The 14,204-nt window shown below is 50.4% G+C and overlaps 2 protein-coding genes across 3 annotated transcripts; both read left to right on the top strand.

The window, feature by feature from the left end:
- Positions 1-2,562: 2,562 nt before the first annotated feature.
- Positions 2,563-8,110, top strand: FAM83C (family with sequence similarity 83 member C). Its single transcript, XM_072631347.1, has 4 exons — positions 2,563-4,058; positions 5,375-5,542; positions 6,145-6,269; positions 6,628-8,110. Exons 1-4 carry the CDS (start codon positions 3,549-3,551, stop codon positions 7,907-7,909), a joined length of 2,085 nt encoding a protein of 694 aa, XP_072487448.1. The 5' UTR covers positions 2,563-3,548; the 3' UTR covers positions 7,910-8,110.
- Positions 8,111-8,674: 564 nt separating this feature from the next.
- EIF6 (eukaryotic translation initiation factor 6) lies at positions 8,675-13,395 on the top strand. Of its 2 annotated transcripts, none has more exons than XM_072631355.1 (7): positions 8,675-8,953; positions 9,190-9,301; positions 9,660-9,745; positions 10,411-10,586; positions 11,494-11,670; positions 12,344-12,525; positions 13,116-13,395. In XM_072631355.1, the coding sequence occupies exons 2-7, from the start codon at positions 9,195-9,197 to the stop codon at positions 13,123-13,125; spliced, it is 738 nt and encodes a 245-aa protein (XP_072487456.1). In that variant the 5' UTR covers positions 8,675-8,953; positions 9,190-9,194; the 3' UTR covers positions 13,126-13,395. The 2 variants fall into 2 exon arrangements, with proteins under 2 accessions (XP_072487456.1, XP_072487457.1); XM_072631356.1 differs by having other exon boundaries at positions 8,953-9,095.
- The last annotated feature ends 809 nt before the right edge of the window (positions 13,396-14,204 follow it).

The following is a 14,204-nucleotide window of genomic DNA, read 5'->3' as shown; positions in this document are numbered from 1 at the left end:
TAGTAGTTCACATTAAGATTTACAAAGTTCTTTCCCTGCATCTGTGAGGTATGTGTTTGTAGATATTCTCATTTTGCAGGAGGGGAAACTGAGGTCTAGAGAAGAGAAATGACTTGCCCAAGCTGAGCCCCCTCACATGGGGCAGGGCACTGGGGAACCCACTCCTGCCCACCCTCTTAGGAACCTGTGTTCTTCTGTTGCCCTCCCTGGTGGATCCCCTCCCTAGGTAGAAGCAAATTCAAATAACGTTGGAGGCTAAAGAAGTGTAGCCTTCCCATCACAGGGTCTCCAGAGTGGACAGCGGTGAATTCCCTGAAGACAAGATGTGAAACACAACAACAAGAAAGAGGAGAGGTGGCATACCTGCCTTCAAAATGCCTAAATCAGGGCTCACCATGCTTCCCAAATCAGTGAGCATATTGTGGCCCCTTTACCTGGGATTCTCTTTCTCCTCATCTTTGCTTCCTGGCTTCCTTCAAAGCCCAGCTAAAATCCCACCTTCCACAGGAAGCCTTTCCTAATCCCCCTTAGTTCTAGTGCCTTCCTTCTGTGGATTATCTCCCATCTATTCTGTCTACAGCTGGTTTATACATAGTTGTTTGCATGCTGTCTCCTCCATTAGAATGAGATAGTGTAGGCAAAGCAATTTGTAATCCAGCTATAGTTGTTCTCATTGGTCCTGATGGGAATGGAAACCTTTGACCCCAAGTGTCCTCTTGGTGCAGTGACAATCCTCAAATAATGGTAAATCACCTGCGAAGGTACCACTTAAAGCCCAGTGGAGACAGCAGACTGTGATAAGTGACCTCTGTGTCCAGAGATTGATGCCAACTTGGCGCCTGATGCAGCATTGTACTAAGAAACATGTTTTCTTTTCTGTTAATAATAGTCATTAAGAATCCTATACCCAACATATTCCCCCAGGGAGACCTGTAACACACACACACACACACACACACACACACACGCACCCCATTCTCCACCATCATGTCCCAGTTAGTGCCCTCTTACCCTTTCCTCCCATCACCTCAGGGAAAGGGCAGACCCAACTTCATTGCAGGACTTCAGTCAGTAACTGCTAACTTTACTCACTCTTTGCTCCTGGGTGACTATTTCGCGTCTAATCTATACAGTCTTTACTTAATGTGGAGACATCTTTGAAGCCAGGGATGAGTTTGATTTCTCTTTTTCCCTACGTAGCCAGCATCACCAGGCCTAGCACAAAGGCTCCCAGGAAATGTCCGTTCATTCAGCAAACAAGAGCTGGATGCCCACTTGTTGGGGGTGTGGCAGAGGCGATGAGATGCCCTCCAAGCTTCTTTCTGGCTTGAAATTCTAGAATTTTGTGAACTACTTGGGCAGCTTTTGATATGTGCAGACATTACGTTAGGCCCTAGAGGGGTAACAAGTTCTATCAGCAAAAAAGTCTTGTTCCTTGTTCTTATGCAGTGAGTGAGTAAAGGAGTGTTCCAGCCCAACTCTGTCCTAACAGGTAGTAGGGAGGGTGAGAGGCAGGAGACCTTACTGGAAAAGGAGCTTCAGCTCCAAGTCTTCAGGGAGAAAAAAGGGAAGAGTACGTTCCTGCATTAGTTTGGGGGTTATTGAGAACACAGTATTTCTCTCTCCAGACCTTGTGAGCCACTAGCTCCTTTGCTTCTAATCATCACGTATCCACTGGCACCACCACCACTGTCACACGCTGGGAAATACTCCTTGTCTCTAATCAGGGGAAGTGATCAGGACAAATTAAGTGATATACAAGCAAGAATTTAAATCTAGAAGGGAACTCAGAGATCATCTAGTCTGACCTCCATCTCTTACAAGTGAGGAAACAGGTCCAGAAAGTTTCAGTGACTTGCCAAAGGTCACACAGGTAATGAGGGCAGAACCAGGATGCGAAACCAAGTGCTCTGATTCTTAGTATTGCCCTATCTCTTTCATCACTAGGCCAAGGCCTTTGTCAGAGATCTCTCCAGAGACACACTGGGGGTGCATAAAGCACTGAGACCCAGATTCATGGTTGTTCAGTTGTTTCAGCTGTGTCCGTCTCTTGGATGACCCCATTCAGGATCTTCTTGACAAACACACTGGAGTGGTTGCCAGATACACAGGTATAATCATACCGATACACACATGCATTACCCATATGTTTAGCCACAGGTACATACATATCCAGACATGTTATTGGACCATGCTTGTACACACTCCTATAGGCTGACACACAGATATACATACCTATGCATGCTTTTTTGTGCCAATACAGGTAGGAACAAAGATATCCATAGTCCTACACATATACTCACTAGTGCATAGGCACTAGTACATGTCCACGAGTCACCTTCAGCCTGACTCCTCCCTCTACCCCTACAAACGCTGTGAGATAAGGGCCTAATGAAGCCCCTGCTATCTCAGCTGCCCCACCAGGCACCTCATTACCTCCCACAACATCTGACTCTTTATTCAGCTCCCTGCCCACAACAAACCCCCAACTCCCCCTCCTCTCTGCCCAGTCAGGCTTGAGAGGCAACAGGTGCAAAGGAAAAACCCTAGGCATAAATTCAGGAGACCTGGATTCTCTCTCTGTGTGACTATGAACAGGTCTCCTTCCCTTCTGGGCTTCAGATCCCATGGCTGTGTACAATAGGGAGAGTAACCCTATCAAGTTTTCCCAGAATTTTGACTCCATGCAAATATCCTTGTATTCCCAGAGCCCCATTCTACCCTTGTCCAGTCCCTGCTAAGGTCAGACCTATACCTCTGTTTGCTACTTTCCACCTTTCTTGGGCCCCAGAGGTAAGCATCTTCTAAATTGGAGCAGAGTCTGGGTAGGGCTCAAGGTAGGCACAGTCTGAACCTGGCTAAGGAACCAAAAAATCCCCTACTGCAGCCCCCTTCCCAGCCCTGGGGAGACCCTGTCCCAAGCTGAGTCCAGGAGGAGGCTGGTCTAAGTACAAGAATTAGGAGTTGCCTGGGGATTAGAGGTCTAATCATATCAAGGTTTCTTGCCCCAGGGTCCGAGCTATGCTAGAAGCAACTACGGTCTGAGCTAAGCCAGGAGAGAGGGAGAGAACATAACTCAATAGGCAGTGCCCCTGTGTGTCTAGGTGTGTCAGTGTCTGAGTTCATGTGCAAACCCTGGGCATTAGGTGGGGTCATCTGAGTTATGAAATAGAGGACACAAGAGGTGCTCAGAGACTGGAGCTGATGCTAGGTAAGGACCCAGGAGGAACCAGCCCTTGACAATCTGACAATCCGCTCAGTGGGGTTAGGCGAGTCCTGACAGCAGCGGGTGGGGCTGATCTGACAGGTTCCCTCAAAGTGGCCTAGGGGCAGTAAGGGCGGAGCCTGGCACAGACTTAGGGTGGCGGAATGGGCCTGGCTCTCCCAGAGTGAGGGTGAGACCAAGGCTCTTGCCTCTTCACATCTCTGTGGTCATCCAGCAAGAACAAGGAACATTGACCATGGGGAGGCCAAAACCCAAGGCTGGGGTGTTGGAGCTAAGAGTATGATTTGAATAGGTGGGGGTTCAGGGAGTGGGTCTCAACATCATGTTTGGAGGCCCAGGAGCCCTTCGGGGCCGAGTGGAGGAGCTCAAGAGGCCCTGGTGGAGAGAGACCCTTCCCCTGGTCCTGAAGCACAGTGAAGCCGCCCGGCTGGCTGCAGATGCCCTCCTGGAACATGGTGAGGCTACCTATCTTCGAGTCATTGCTGAGGAGCGTGAGCTGCCCTTCCTTTCTGCTCTGGACGTTAACTACATGACCCAACATGCTCGTGGAGGCCCCGAGATTGGGAACAGCAGTGAGAGTGGAGATAAAGGTGGCAAGGCAGGCCCCCAGAACCCTGGCACCACTGACCGGCTCAGCCTCATCTCTCAGGCCACCTCTGGCACCTACTTCCCAGCAGCAACAGATGCTGAACCCCCTGCACTGGACCTGGGCTGGCCTGAGGTACCCCAGGCCACAGGCTTCAGCCCCACACAAGCTGTTGTCCACTTCCAGAGGGACAAGGCCAAGAACATCAAAGACTTACTACGCTTCCTCTTCAGCCAAGCTCGCACGGTACAAGACTGGATGGGTTTGGGTACTTGACTGGTTGATAGGGCAGGGGACCAAAGGATGAGGGCTGAGTAGGGTGGGACTATTTGGGGGAGGACTGAGCCAGGGATTGAGGGCAGGCAAGTTTTGGATCTTGCTTACAAATTCTATAAGACTCATTGTAGGCACCAGCCCAGGAAGTAAAGAGGGTGAGGCGTGTTTCCTAGACAAGTGGGTCAGAGAACATTAGGGATATCAAGGATTGAGAGATTCCATAGGCTTCTCCACCCCATCCTCCCCAACATATACATACTAAGATGCTTAGACCTCCCACTATCTTGGGGCTGGGGGTAGGTCCTGTTTCTCCTGGGGGAAAAGAGGACACTTAGGATGACTCTGTCCTTCACTATTATTGGAACTCAGTGGTACAACTCTGGGGGGGGGGGGGGGGGCTCTCTGTAGGAGAGGCCTAGGGGACAGAGATCCTTTGGATGATTGGATTCATTGATGCTGGAGAGTGGTCAGATCTGGCTCACTAACTAATGAACTGCAATTTCATGAGAGGGAAGGGCAGGTTCAGAGATCAGAAGTCAGACCAGGTCCTAGGGAGGGAGAGGCCACATCTTTCTGTCCCTCAGGGGCTCTCCTTCCCCCAATAGAACTCTAGTCCTGGTGTCTTGGATCCCTTCTTTCACCCTCAACTTTCCTGGACAGGTTCCTTGTGCTGCCCTGGGGCATGGGTGGCCCCATATAGCATCTAATAGGGTCATTAACTCTGTCACAACTGCTTTGATCTTTGGCTCCTCCCCTGGCTCTCACTATTTTAGAAACCAGTCCCTAGCCTAGAAGCAGTGATTCTCCCCTGCTACATGTCCTGTCAGAGACAAAATGAGAAGACATTGGTTCAGGTCCCAGTTCAGTGCTTAACTCATTGTGCAACCTTTACAGCTCTGGGCCCCACTCTTCCTATCTGTAAAATTAGACCATCAATTCATTTCTCTTGCCCTAGTGGGAGGGGAAGGAAGAAGTAAGGAACCACTGTCCAAGGGGCCATCCATGAGTGCTCAGAATGTCCTTAATACCAAGATGGGGAGACTATGAGGCTGGAGTCAGGATGAGCTAAAAGAACACTTAGGATTTTAGAACTGAAATCCCTCCTCCATTTTATGATCATATAGCATATCAAGTCTAACCCTCTAAAAATTATACAGACATGAAAACTGAGACTCAGAAGGGAGGAAGACCTGCCTTAGCTTACACATTGAGTGAGGGGTAGAGCTGAGTCCAGGCCCCAAGTGTCTTGGCTCCCATTGCTGGACCCTATTCCTTTCCCCCTACAGGTTGTGGCTGTGGTAATGGATGTGTTCACAGACATGGAGCTGCTCTGTGATTTGATGGAGGCTTCAGGACGTCGTGCTGTGCCTGTTTACCTGCTTCTGGCTCAGGACAACTTGCACCACTTCCTGGAGATGTGCTACAAGATGGATCTTACTGGGGGCCACCTGCCGGTCAGTGGACAGAGTCAGTAGGACCTGAGATACCAGATTGGGAACAGTGGGGTGTTGGATCAGCAGGGTCAGGTCCAGGAAAATAGGAACGGGGGACCCCACTTTTCAGTAGTAGCAGGGCTTAGCTGATCTAGAGATGAAGATCAGGGGACAGCAATTCCAAGGTTATTCAAGTTGGTGCCATTTCCCCTCTTGACCTTTGTCCGGACTTCAAATGTGTTTTCTCTTCACCTCCACCTTTCAGAATCTTTGTCCTCCTTCCAGGCTCACATCAGGAGTCACCTCTTTTTGGAGCCTTCCCTAATCCCCATGGTGCTCTGGCCCACCTCAGCTATGCCTGGAGCACTTTGATTTCTCCTTAACCCTCTTCATTCTCTACTGTGCATCACACCTATTACATTCATGTTTTAATCTCCTTGTAAAATATGAGTCCCTTAAGAGCATGCCTTCCTTGCACATTGTAAGTGTTTGACACATTTTTGTTGAAATGCAATTAATTAAATTGAGTTAACCCTGGGTGGGTCAGGGTCTAGGGTTAGCAGGAAAAAGTCTTTGAGGCCTGAAAAGTGCCTCCTGACGCTGCCTCTCCTCCTGAGTTCTAGAACATGCGTGTGCGGAGCATTTGTGGGGATACCTACTGCAGCAAGGCAGGACGACGCTTCACAGGGCAGGCGCTAGAGAAATTTGTCATCATTGACTGTGAGCAGGTGGTGGCTGGGAGCTACAGGTATGACTGAAAGAACAGGGAATGGGGAATGATCTGGGTAGTAGAAGACAGGAACTGAGGTCCCGCTTTTTGCCTATAAGATAATCTCTTCTTTGTGCTTATCACAGATGGAGCTGCAAAAGATTTCCAGAACACTGATGGTCTAATACCTATTTTACAGAGGGGAAAACCTAGGCAGGGAAAGGATGTGGCTAAGATCACATGGAGTCCATGGCAGAGCTGGGACTGGAGTACAAGGCTCCAGACCTTGCCCACAGGGCTCTGCCCCCTGCCCTATGTTGTCTTCCTGACCCTAGTGGGGCCCTCTCACCAGCTCACCTTCAGATTGCTAACTCCTGCTCTCTCTGCCCCCTCCTAGCTTCACGTGGCTCTGCAGCCAGGTTCACACCAGCCTTGTGCTGCAGCTACGAGGCCGCATAGTTGAGGACTTCGACAGAGAGTTCCGCTGCATGTTTGCTGAGTCTCAGGCTGTAGAGGGCTTTTCTGGTGGGGAAGAAGATGTCTTGGCTCCTCGGGCTCCCCGCCCACCTCCACCTGCCCTGGCTTTTGAGTCAGGCCTCCCTAGTCCACTATCTACTTCACCAACTGGCCCTAGCCTTGGCAGTGTCAAATGTTCCCCCCTTACAAGCTCTTCCTACTGTGGGCTGCCTGGAGGTGGTGGCGGCATTGGGTTCAATGATCTTGTGGCTTCTGGTTCCCCTGGTCCTGGTCGGCGCCAGGCTAGTGGCCCCTTTCCCCTGCACCGGCGATTGACAGACTCCAACCACAACCCAACCACAGCCTATCGACCCAGCCTAGGCACACTGGGAACAGCTCCTTGGGCCCAGTCATCACCAGCCCTCAATCAGGAAGGACTAGGGCTGGGGCTTGGGCTGGGAGTAGGACCAGGGCTAGGGAACCCTCTGTTTTCTAGACAGTTCCAACTTGTGCCCCTTCCTCAACTTCCAGAGAATGGGCTCGCTCATAGCCAGGAGCCCAGCCTATGCAGGGGACTCTCTGGAATGCCTACATTAGCCCCAGAAGCAAGTCAGAAGCCATTACAAGAGAGGAGGCCATCCCCTCCCAGTCACAATTATGGAAGACTAGACCTCCTCCCCAGGGGTTCTCAGACACCTGGTTCTGGAAACCCAGGCTCTGGGGATCATACCAAGGTCAGGGAACAGTCTGTGGATCAGAGGCGGTCAACTTTGGGTCAGCTGGACCTTGTGGCTAAATATGGTCCATTCCGGATGGAGGGGACAGGACCAGTTAGGACCTCTACCCCAGATTCCATGGGCAGGGCCAAGGTGGCCTCTGAAGATGAGAAGCGACTGACCTTGGGCCACAGCAAGTTAGACCTCATCACCAAATATCACAGGCTACAGGGGATCAAAAGGAGCCCAGACCCAGGTGTCCCTGGCATCCCCAGTGCTCCTAACCCACGGGAACCTGTTGTCTCTGGTGTTCCTCCTGCTCCTAACTCCCAGGAGCCCAGCATCTCCAGTGTTCCTGGCCCTCAAGCATCCTGCATACCTGCTGGTACCCGGAATCACACTCCTGGAGATGAGAAACGTTTGACTTTGGGTCACAGCAAGCTGGATCTCATCACTAAATATAACAAATCTAAGTTCAGGCTGATTCGAAGCCGCTTTGAGATCTAAGACCCCTCTGCCCCTTAGGCCCAGGCTCTACAGGAAACACTTGTGGCTGGTCTGTCACAGGCCCTAGGGTTAGAACCAGAGGCCAAGGCTACTACTCCTCCCTCAACCCCGCTGTCCCCTGATGTCCCTGACCCTTAACCTCTTCACCTAAAATTCCAACCCCTCTAACAACACCTCCTTTCTGACCCCCATCTCCACCCCACTGTGGACTGTATCTACCCACTGACACGCAACATCACCGAACTCCACGCTCACGGACTTCCCCCCAGGGACCCCAGCACACACAGGCCAACCAGCATTTACGAGTCCTTCCCTTTGTGCTTCTTGCCTCGTGGGGGGGAGGCCAGGAAGGCCACCGCTGAGGCAGTGCGCCCTCCGTCAGCGTGGTCCTGCCTGAACAAGGCTTCCTTACCCGGAAGCCGCTGCGGACGCTCACTCTCCAGGACGGAGGCCGGAGAGGGAGCTGCCCGCTTGTGCTGCCCGCTTGTGCCGCCCAGCTGCTGGGGCTGCCCCTAGGGGGAGGGGGGGAGGGGAGGGCCCGACCCAAGAGGGGTCCGGGGCAGCGAGGCAGCCACAAGGCGGGCCGCTCCCCCCACCGCCACCCCAACGCCCAGTCCCAGTGGGAAGTTAACACAAATAAACGTTAAGTGGCCCTGACCAACACCCGACCAGAGTGATCTGTGGGCATCCGGGGCTGCGGAGAAAGATGAACCAGGGGCGAGGAGCCAGACAGGCAGTGGGTGGGGCTGGGAGGGAGGCGAGGCGGGGGGAGTGAGGCTGAGGAAGAGGCGGGGCAGGGTGACGTCGGATCCGGAAGGGGCGGGGCTCCAGCAGAAGTGACCCGAGCGGATTGGAGTAGGGAGCGGTCACTGAGCTCCGCAGGTCCCCCCGAGTGTCGGCCCACAGAAGATTGGGAACCACCTCGTGGTCCCGGAGTCCCCGGCCAGAGCAGCTCCATAGGGGCTTTAGTCCCGGAAGTCTTTTCGTTCAGGAGCGGAAACGGAAGCGAATTGCGAGAGCGCCTCGTGCGACAGCCTTTGCCGGGTGAGCCGGGTTCGACGGCGGGACCCGGGGGGGGGGGCTGGAGTCAGGGGAGGTGAAGAAGAGAGCCGGGGGTCGATCAGTGCCGCCGGGCCGAGGCCAGAGGGGCAGAGCTCAGACGGTGTCGGGGGAAGGCGCCTGTTGGGTACGGGCTCGGGCAGGGGGAATCCCGAGGGAGCCGCAGCCTCTGGCGGAGGGCGGCGCCCTGACCCCCCGACCCCCCGACCCGCCTTCCCTAGGCCTCATGGCGGTCCGAGCCTCCTTCGAGAACAACTGCGAGATCGGCTGCTTCGCCAAACTCACCAACACCTACTGCCTGGTGGCCATCGGCGGCTCGGAGAACTTCTACAGGTGCCGGGAGGGCGGAGGCCTGCCCCACTTTGGCACTTAGCGCCCTGGGACCCGAAGCCAATCCCGGCCCCGCGCTGGGCCTCAGTTTCCCCATATTTACCGTGGGAGGGTTGTCTTCGTTCAGCCAGCCTCCCAGGCCGGTGTCAAGTGTTTCAAAAGTAGTCGGAGAGGGAGTTCCTAGAAGGAGGTCTGAGGTTCTGTAAATCCAGATCGGAAGCCTCCGGAGGGGCGTGGCTGACCAGGGGGGGAAGAGGCGGGGGGGGGGGGGAGGAGAGAAGCCCGGCAGCCCCAGAGAAGAGCCCCCCCGGGCCTTCCTGGGGGTCACTCAGTGACCCGTGAGCTGACTGTGTGTTCGCAGTGTGTTTGAGGGAGAACTTTCAGAGACCATTCCAGTGGTGCACGCGTCCATCGCCGGCTGCAGGATCATTGGTCGCATGTGTGTAGGTACGCTGGTCCCTGCAGCCTGGGCCCAGGGAGGGGGGAATGCCTGTGGGGGTACGAAGGACCTTATGACTCAGAAGATCCCCACGCCCTAGTGACGGCAACTCAGGCCCTTTTGATTTCCACTGCATTGAGCAATCGCAGGTGGAGTTAAGCTTGCTCCCAGCCCATGGAGCCTTTCCCAGTCAGAGGATTTCCATTCGAAGCTCAGTTTGCAGTTGGTGCTGCAGTCAGAGATGATATCTGAGCATCATTCCTCTTACTGGACTTAGACGCTTTCTTCCCTTAAGCCTGAAGTGGGTAGGAACCTGAGATAGGAGTTTGGGACCTTGAATGAAATAAGTTTATCATCAACTGTCTGGACAGTGCCTAGTTTGATTTTTTGCCAAGACATTTGGCACCCAGGTGACTATGAAAATCTATATTCATTAGTTGAATTTGTTAAAAACTAATTACTTATTATGTCCAGATCTCTATGCTAGGTGCTAACATGGTATGCTCATCCTCAGTATCAAAGAGGGAAAAGGAGGGCCTGGGGGCCTGTGGAGCAAGGTCAGGAGATAATGTGTCCCTTTATGAATGACAGATAGGTCAGGAGGTGCTGCTTCTGTGCTTCCCTCACCCCCCTACCCCCAGCTTTAAGTTGGTTTCCTTCTGGATCTCACCAGGAAACCGACATGGCCTTCTTGTGCCCAACAACACTACAGACCAGGAGCTACAGCACATCCGAAACAGTCTCCCTGACTCAGTGCAGATTCGACGGGTAGAGGAGCGACTCTCAGCACTGGGCAACGTTACCACCTGTAATGACTACGTAGCTCTTGTTCACCCAGACCTGGACAGGGTGAGGAGGTTTTGGCAGTTGGATCAGGGAGGCGTTTGGACAGTGTCATCCTAGTCCCTAGATAGACTGGTAGTAGGAGTGTCTCTCCTGAGGGCATCTGGATGCTGAAAACATCGATATGGATAAAGTAATGTATGTAGATTGAACCTTAAGTAGTTTCTAAGGTCTCATCTAACTTTAATTCTCTGAGTCGGAGTCTTGTGCAGGGCTATGGTAAAAATTAGATGGATGTTGTCCTTGTCTCCTAGAAACTTCTCATCTAGAAAGGGAGATTAACTCGGCTCACAAAGGAGCTTGTTTGTGCTCCATTCATTTGGGGAAGCATCCCAAAGTTGCATATGACTTGAATTGGAGAAAAACCACAATCTAATTCCAAAACAGGGCTTTTGGATATGAAATGCTTAACCCTTCTTTAACATCTGTTTTGAAAAATAGACACCAGTATAGCAGAGTATTTTGATTTTTTAGTCCGAGAACTCTCAGTGCTGTTACTACCAATGTGAACTTGGAAAATTCCTCTCTAGGCTTCAGTTCCTTATCTGTAAGATTAGGGGGTGGATTGAATGGCCTCTTGAATTACCTATCCAGTTCCAAGTCTTTGATTCTGTGAATGTTTTGACTCAGAGTTAGGGGAATAGGGACTGTGACGACCAACTCGAGATACCTTTAATAGACCTGCTGAGGATTGGTGATCTATAGAGCCATAGTAGGGCCCCAAAGAAGTGAATCGGTCCCTTCTGCCTTTCATCCCCATTTCTCAATATTGACTGAACATAGATACAGCCAAATCTTCCTTTCCTACTTGGATGGGAATGTGGATGTTGATAAACTTGAATACATTAGAGGCGTGATATTTCTTCACACTTCTGATAAGCTTGGGTTTTGAACTCTGTGTCTGTACTCACAGGAGACAGAAGAAATTCTAGCTGATGTACTCAAGGTTGAAGTCTTCAGACAGACAGTGGCTGACCAGGTGCTGGTGGGAAGCTACTGTGTTTTCAGCAATCAGGGAGGGCTAGTGCACCCAAAGACTTCCATTGAGGACCAAGATGAATTGTCCTCTCTTCTCCAGGTTCCACTGGTGGTGAGTACCTTTCACTCTGCCCTTAGGTCTAACTTGTCCCAATTTCTTCAGTTGTAGCCAGGGCTAACCCTGGTGCCTTAGAGTTGAGTCATCACCCTATATTCTAATGGGGCAAAGTATTCAGAGTCTCTCACCCCATCTCATAAAAGCAAAGCAGGCCAGCACCTGCCTTTACCAAGTGGTACATCAAGACCTTAGACTTGGCTGCTTTTTTATGACCAGCAGAGAACATGAGCAGCTGTGAGGATAAAGAGTAGACATGGAGCCTGCTATGTGGTGCTCTGTACATTCCCCCATCACCCTAGGAAGAAAAAACCTCTCAGAGCTACAAGCCTCTGGATTTTTAGTCATTGACCACTTTGTAATGATTTTCCTGATCTTCTATTAATGTTTTTTTTCTTTAAGTCTGAGTACTGTGTTTACCAAATCTGAGTTATGGAGTATAAGTGAAGATGTATATAGATCTGGGGGTAGTCATCTAATAAGGACAAGGATCTTTATGACCTTGAGCTCATGAGAATTGCCAGGTGAGGACTGAAACGACAGAGTTATACTATTGATGACATCCAGGATCAAGTACAGCCTCCTAAGGCTCCCAGGGTTGGAGAATCACTATCCACATGTAAAAAAAATGGAAGACGGGGACATTCTGCTACATTGGGTTCTCTGGCAGGCTGGTACTGTGAATCGAGGAAGCGAAGTGATTGCAGCTGGAATGGTAGTCAACGACTGGTGTGCTTTCTGTGGTCTGGACACAACTAGCACAGAGCTGTCAGTAGTAGAGAGTGTCTTCAAGCTTAATGAAGCCCGACCCAGCACCATTGCCACCAAGATGCGAGATTCCCTCATCGACAGGTCAGTGACTGCTGTGGCCAACTGATTCCTGTGTCCTTGAAGGTTTTTGTGGATTGATATGTGTTAAACCAAAGAAACTAGCTCTTCTATAATATAGAACCTACTTGTATTGATAAAATAACTCAACTGTGGTTTCCCAGACATGAACAGTCAGGAACTGGTACAGTTTGACTTTCCGAGCATTCAGCTAATGGTCAAGAAACAAGAGCACACTTATTCATTTGTAGCCCCTTTCTAGAATTCCCTATGTGCTTCAGTTGAGGGGGATGGATTTTTAAAATTATTCTCACAGAGGGGCCAAGGGTCCTGGTAGGACAGGGAATCCTAACCTGAGTTCCATGGGTAGATTTCAGGGCTTTCTTGAATTTGAATGGGGAAGAAAATGACATCTTTATTTTTATTAGTCTTGAATTGAAATTAGCATATTTCTTCAAAAAATGTTATTCTGAGAAGGAATATCTGGTCTTTACCAGATTGCCAAAGGGGTCCATGACAAAAAAGGGTAACAACTTCTTGCTGTAGTGGAAGGGGAAGGGCTTTGGGGGTTGGCTGAAGAACAGTTGTGTAATGGACTTTTTTTTTTTTTCCAGTTTGAACTGAGTGATTACCTATGTTTGGCCTCTTGAATAAGGACTTTGGTTCCTGCTTCAGTTCCAGTATCCTGTGAGGCCCTGCAGAGTCTTAGCATCTTTGCTTTGGGGCCTGGACCGTGGCTGGTGGGAGCATAATAGAGCTGCCAAGGCTGATCTGTAACTTTATTTTTACTGTTAAAAAAGAAAGCCCTGAAATGAGTCCACCTTGGCTCTTTGATCTCTACTGTCTTTGTTCACCATTCCATTATTAAAAAGCAATTGGGCCCCTTGTTCTATATTTTCTTATCCTGGCTGCCTAAAATTGTTAAAAGGGAGTCTTGCCCTGGGGAAGAAGGGTATCTCCTAGGAAAGACTCTTGTTTCTGGACCTTGCTCTCAAGGGACTTAGAGATTTTACAGATAATCAATAACTGATGTAAACAAAAGAGCCAGGAAGTGCTTTGAAAAATTTGATGAGAAAAGACCTTCCCTTGGTGGTCTCGGGCAAGGCTTCATGGAGAATGGAAGACACATCAACAGATGAAGATAACTTGGAGAACCTACTCTAGACAGTGGCATAAGCCAAGTCCAGGATACAGACTTCGGGTAGTGGTGTAGATTAATCAATCAATAATCATTTTTTTGTTTTAAGCACTGGGCATGTATACAAGGAAAGACAAACATATCCTTGCCTTTGAGGATCTCATGTTCCAATGGGAGAGGCACACAAGATATGTGCAGTGTAAATGGAAAGCAATCCCAGTGGGAAAATACTAGTAGTTGGTGGGACCAGGAAAGGCCCCCCCGAGGAGAGCATTTTAGGCATTTTTTAGGCATTTAGCATACTCAGTACAAATGCTTAAAGAGGTGGTAAGTGTTGTGTGAACTACAGTAAGTAGGTTAGTGCATCTGAATGTGTTTAAAAGATAGAAAGAAGGACTTTAAATGTCTAACAGCAGTTTCCATAGCAATAGCAAACCGCAAGTTTTGTCTTTCTCCTCTTCCCTGTTTACCCTCCCTGTCCTTCCCCCAGCCCAATGACATTCTCATTATTTAGGAAAATCATTGGCACCTGAGGCTTGTTTTGACAGACTTTTTAACTTATGAG

Source organism: Notamacropus eugenii, chromosome 1 (genome assembly GCF_028372415.1).
Source record: "Notamacropus eugenii isolate mMacEug1 chromosome 1, mMacEug1.pri_v2, whole genome shotgun sequence".
Taxonomy (NCBI): Eukaryota; Metazoa; Chordata; class Mammalia; order Diprotodontia; family Macropodidae; genus Notamacropus; species Notamacropus eugenii.
The sequence above is the reverse complement of the archived record's forward strand: the minus strand, read 5'-3'. Positions and strand labels throughout refer to the sequence as shown.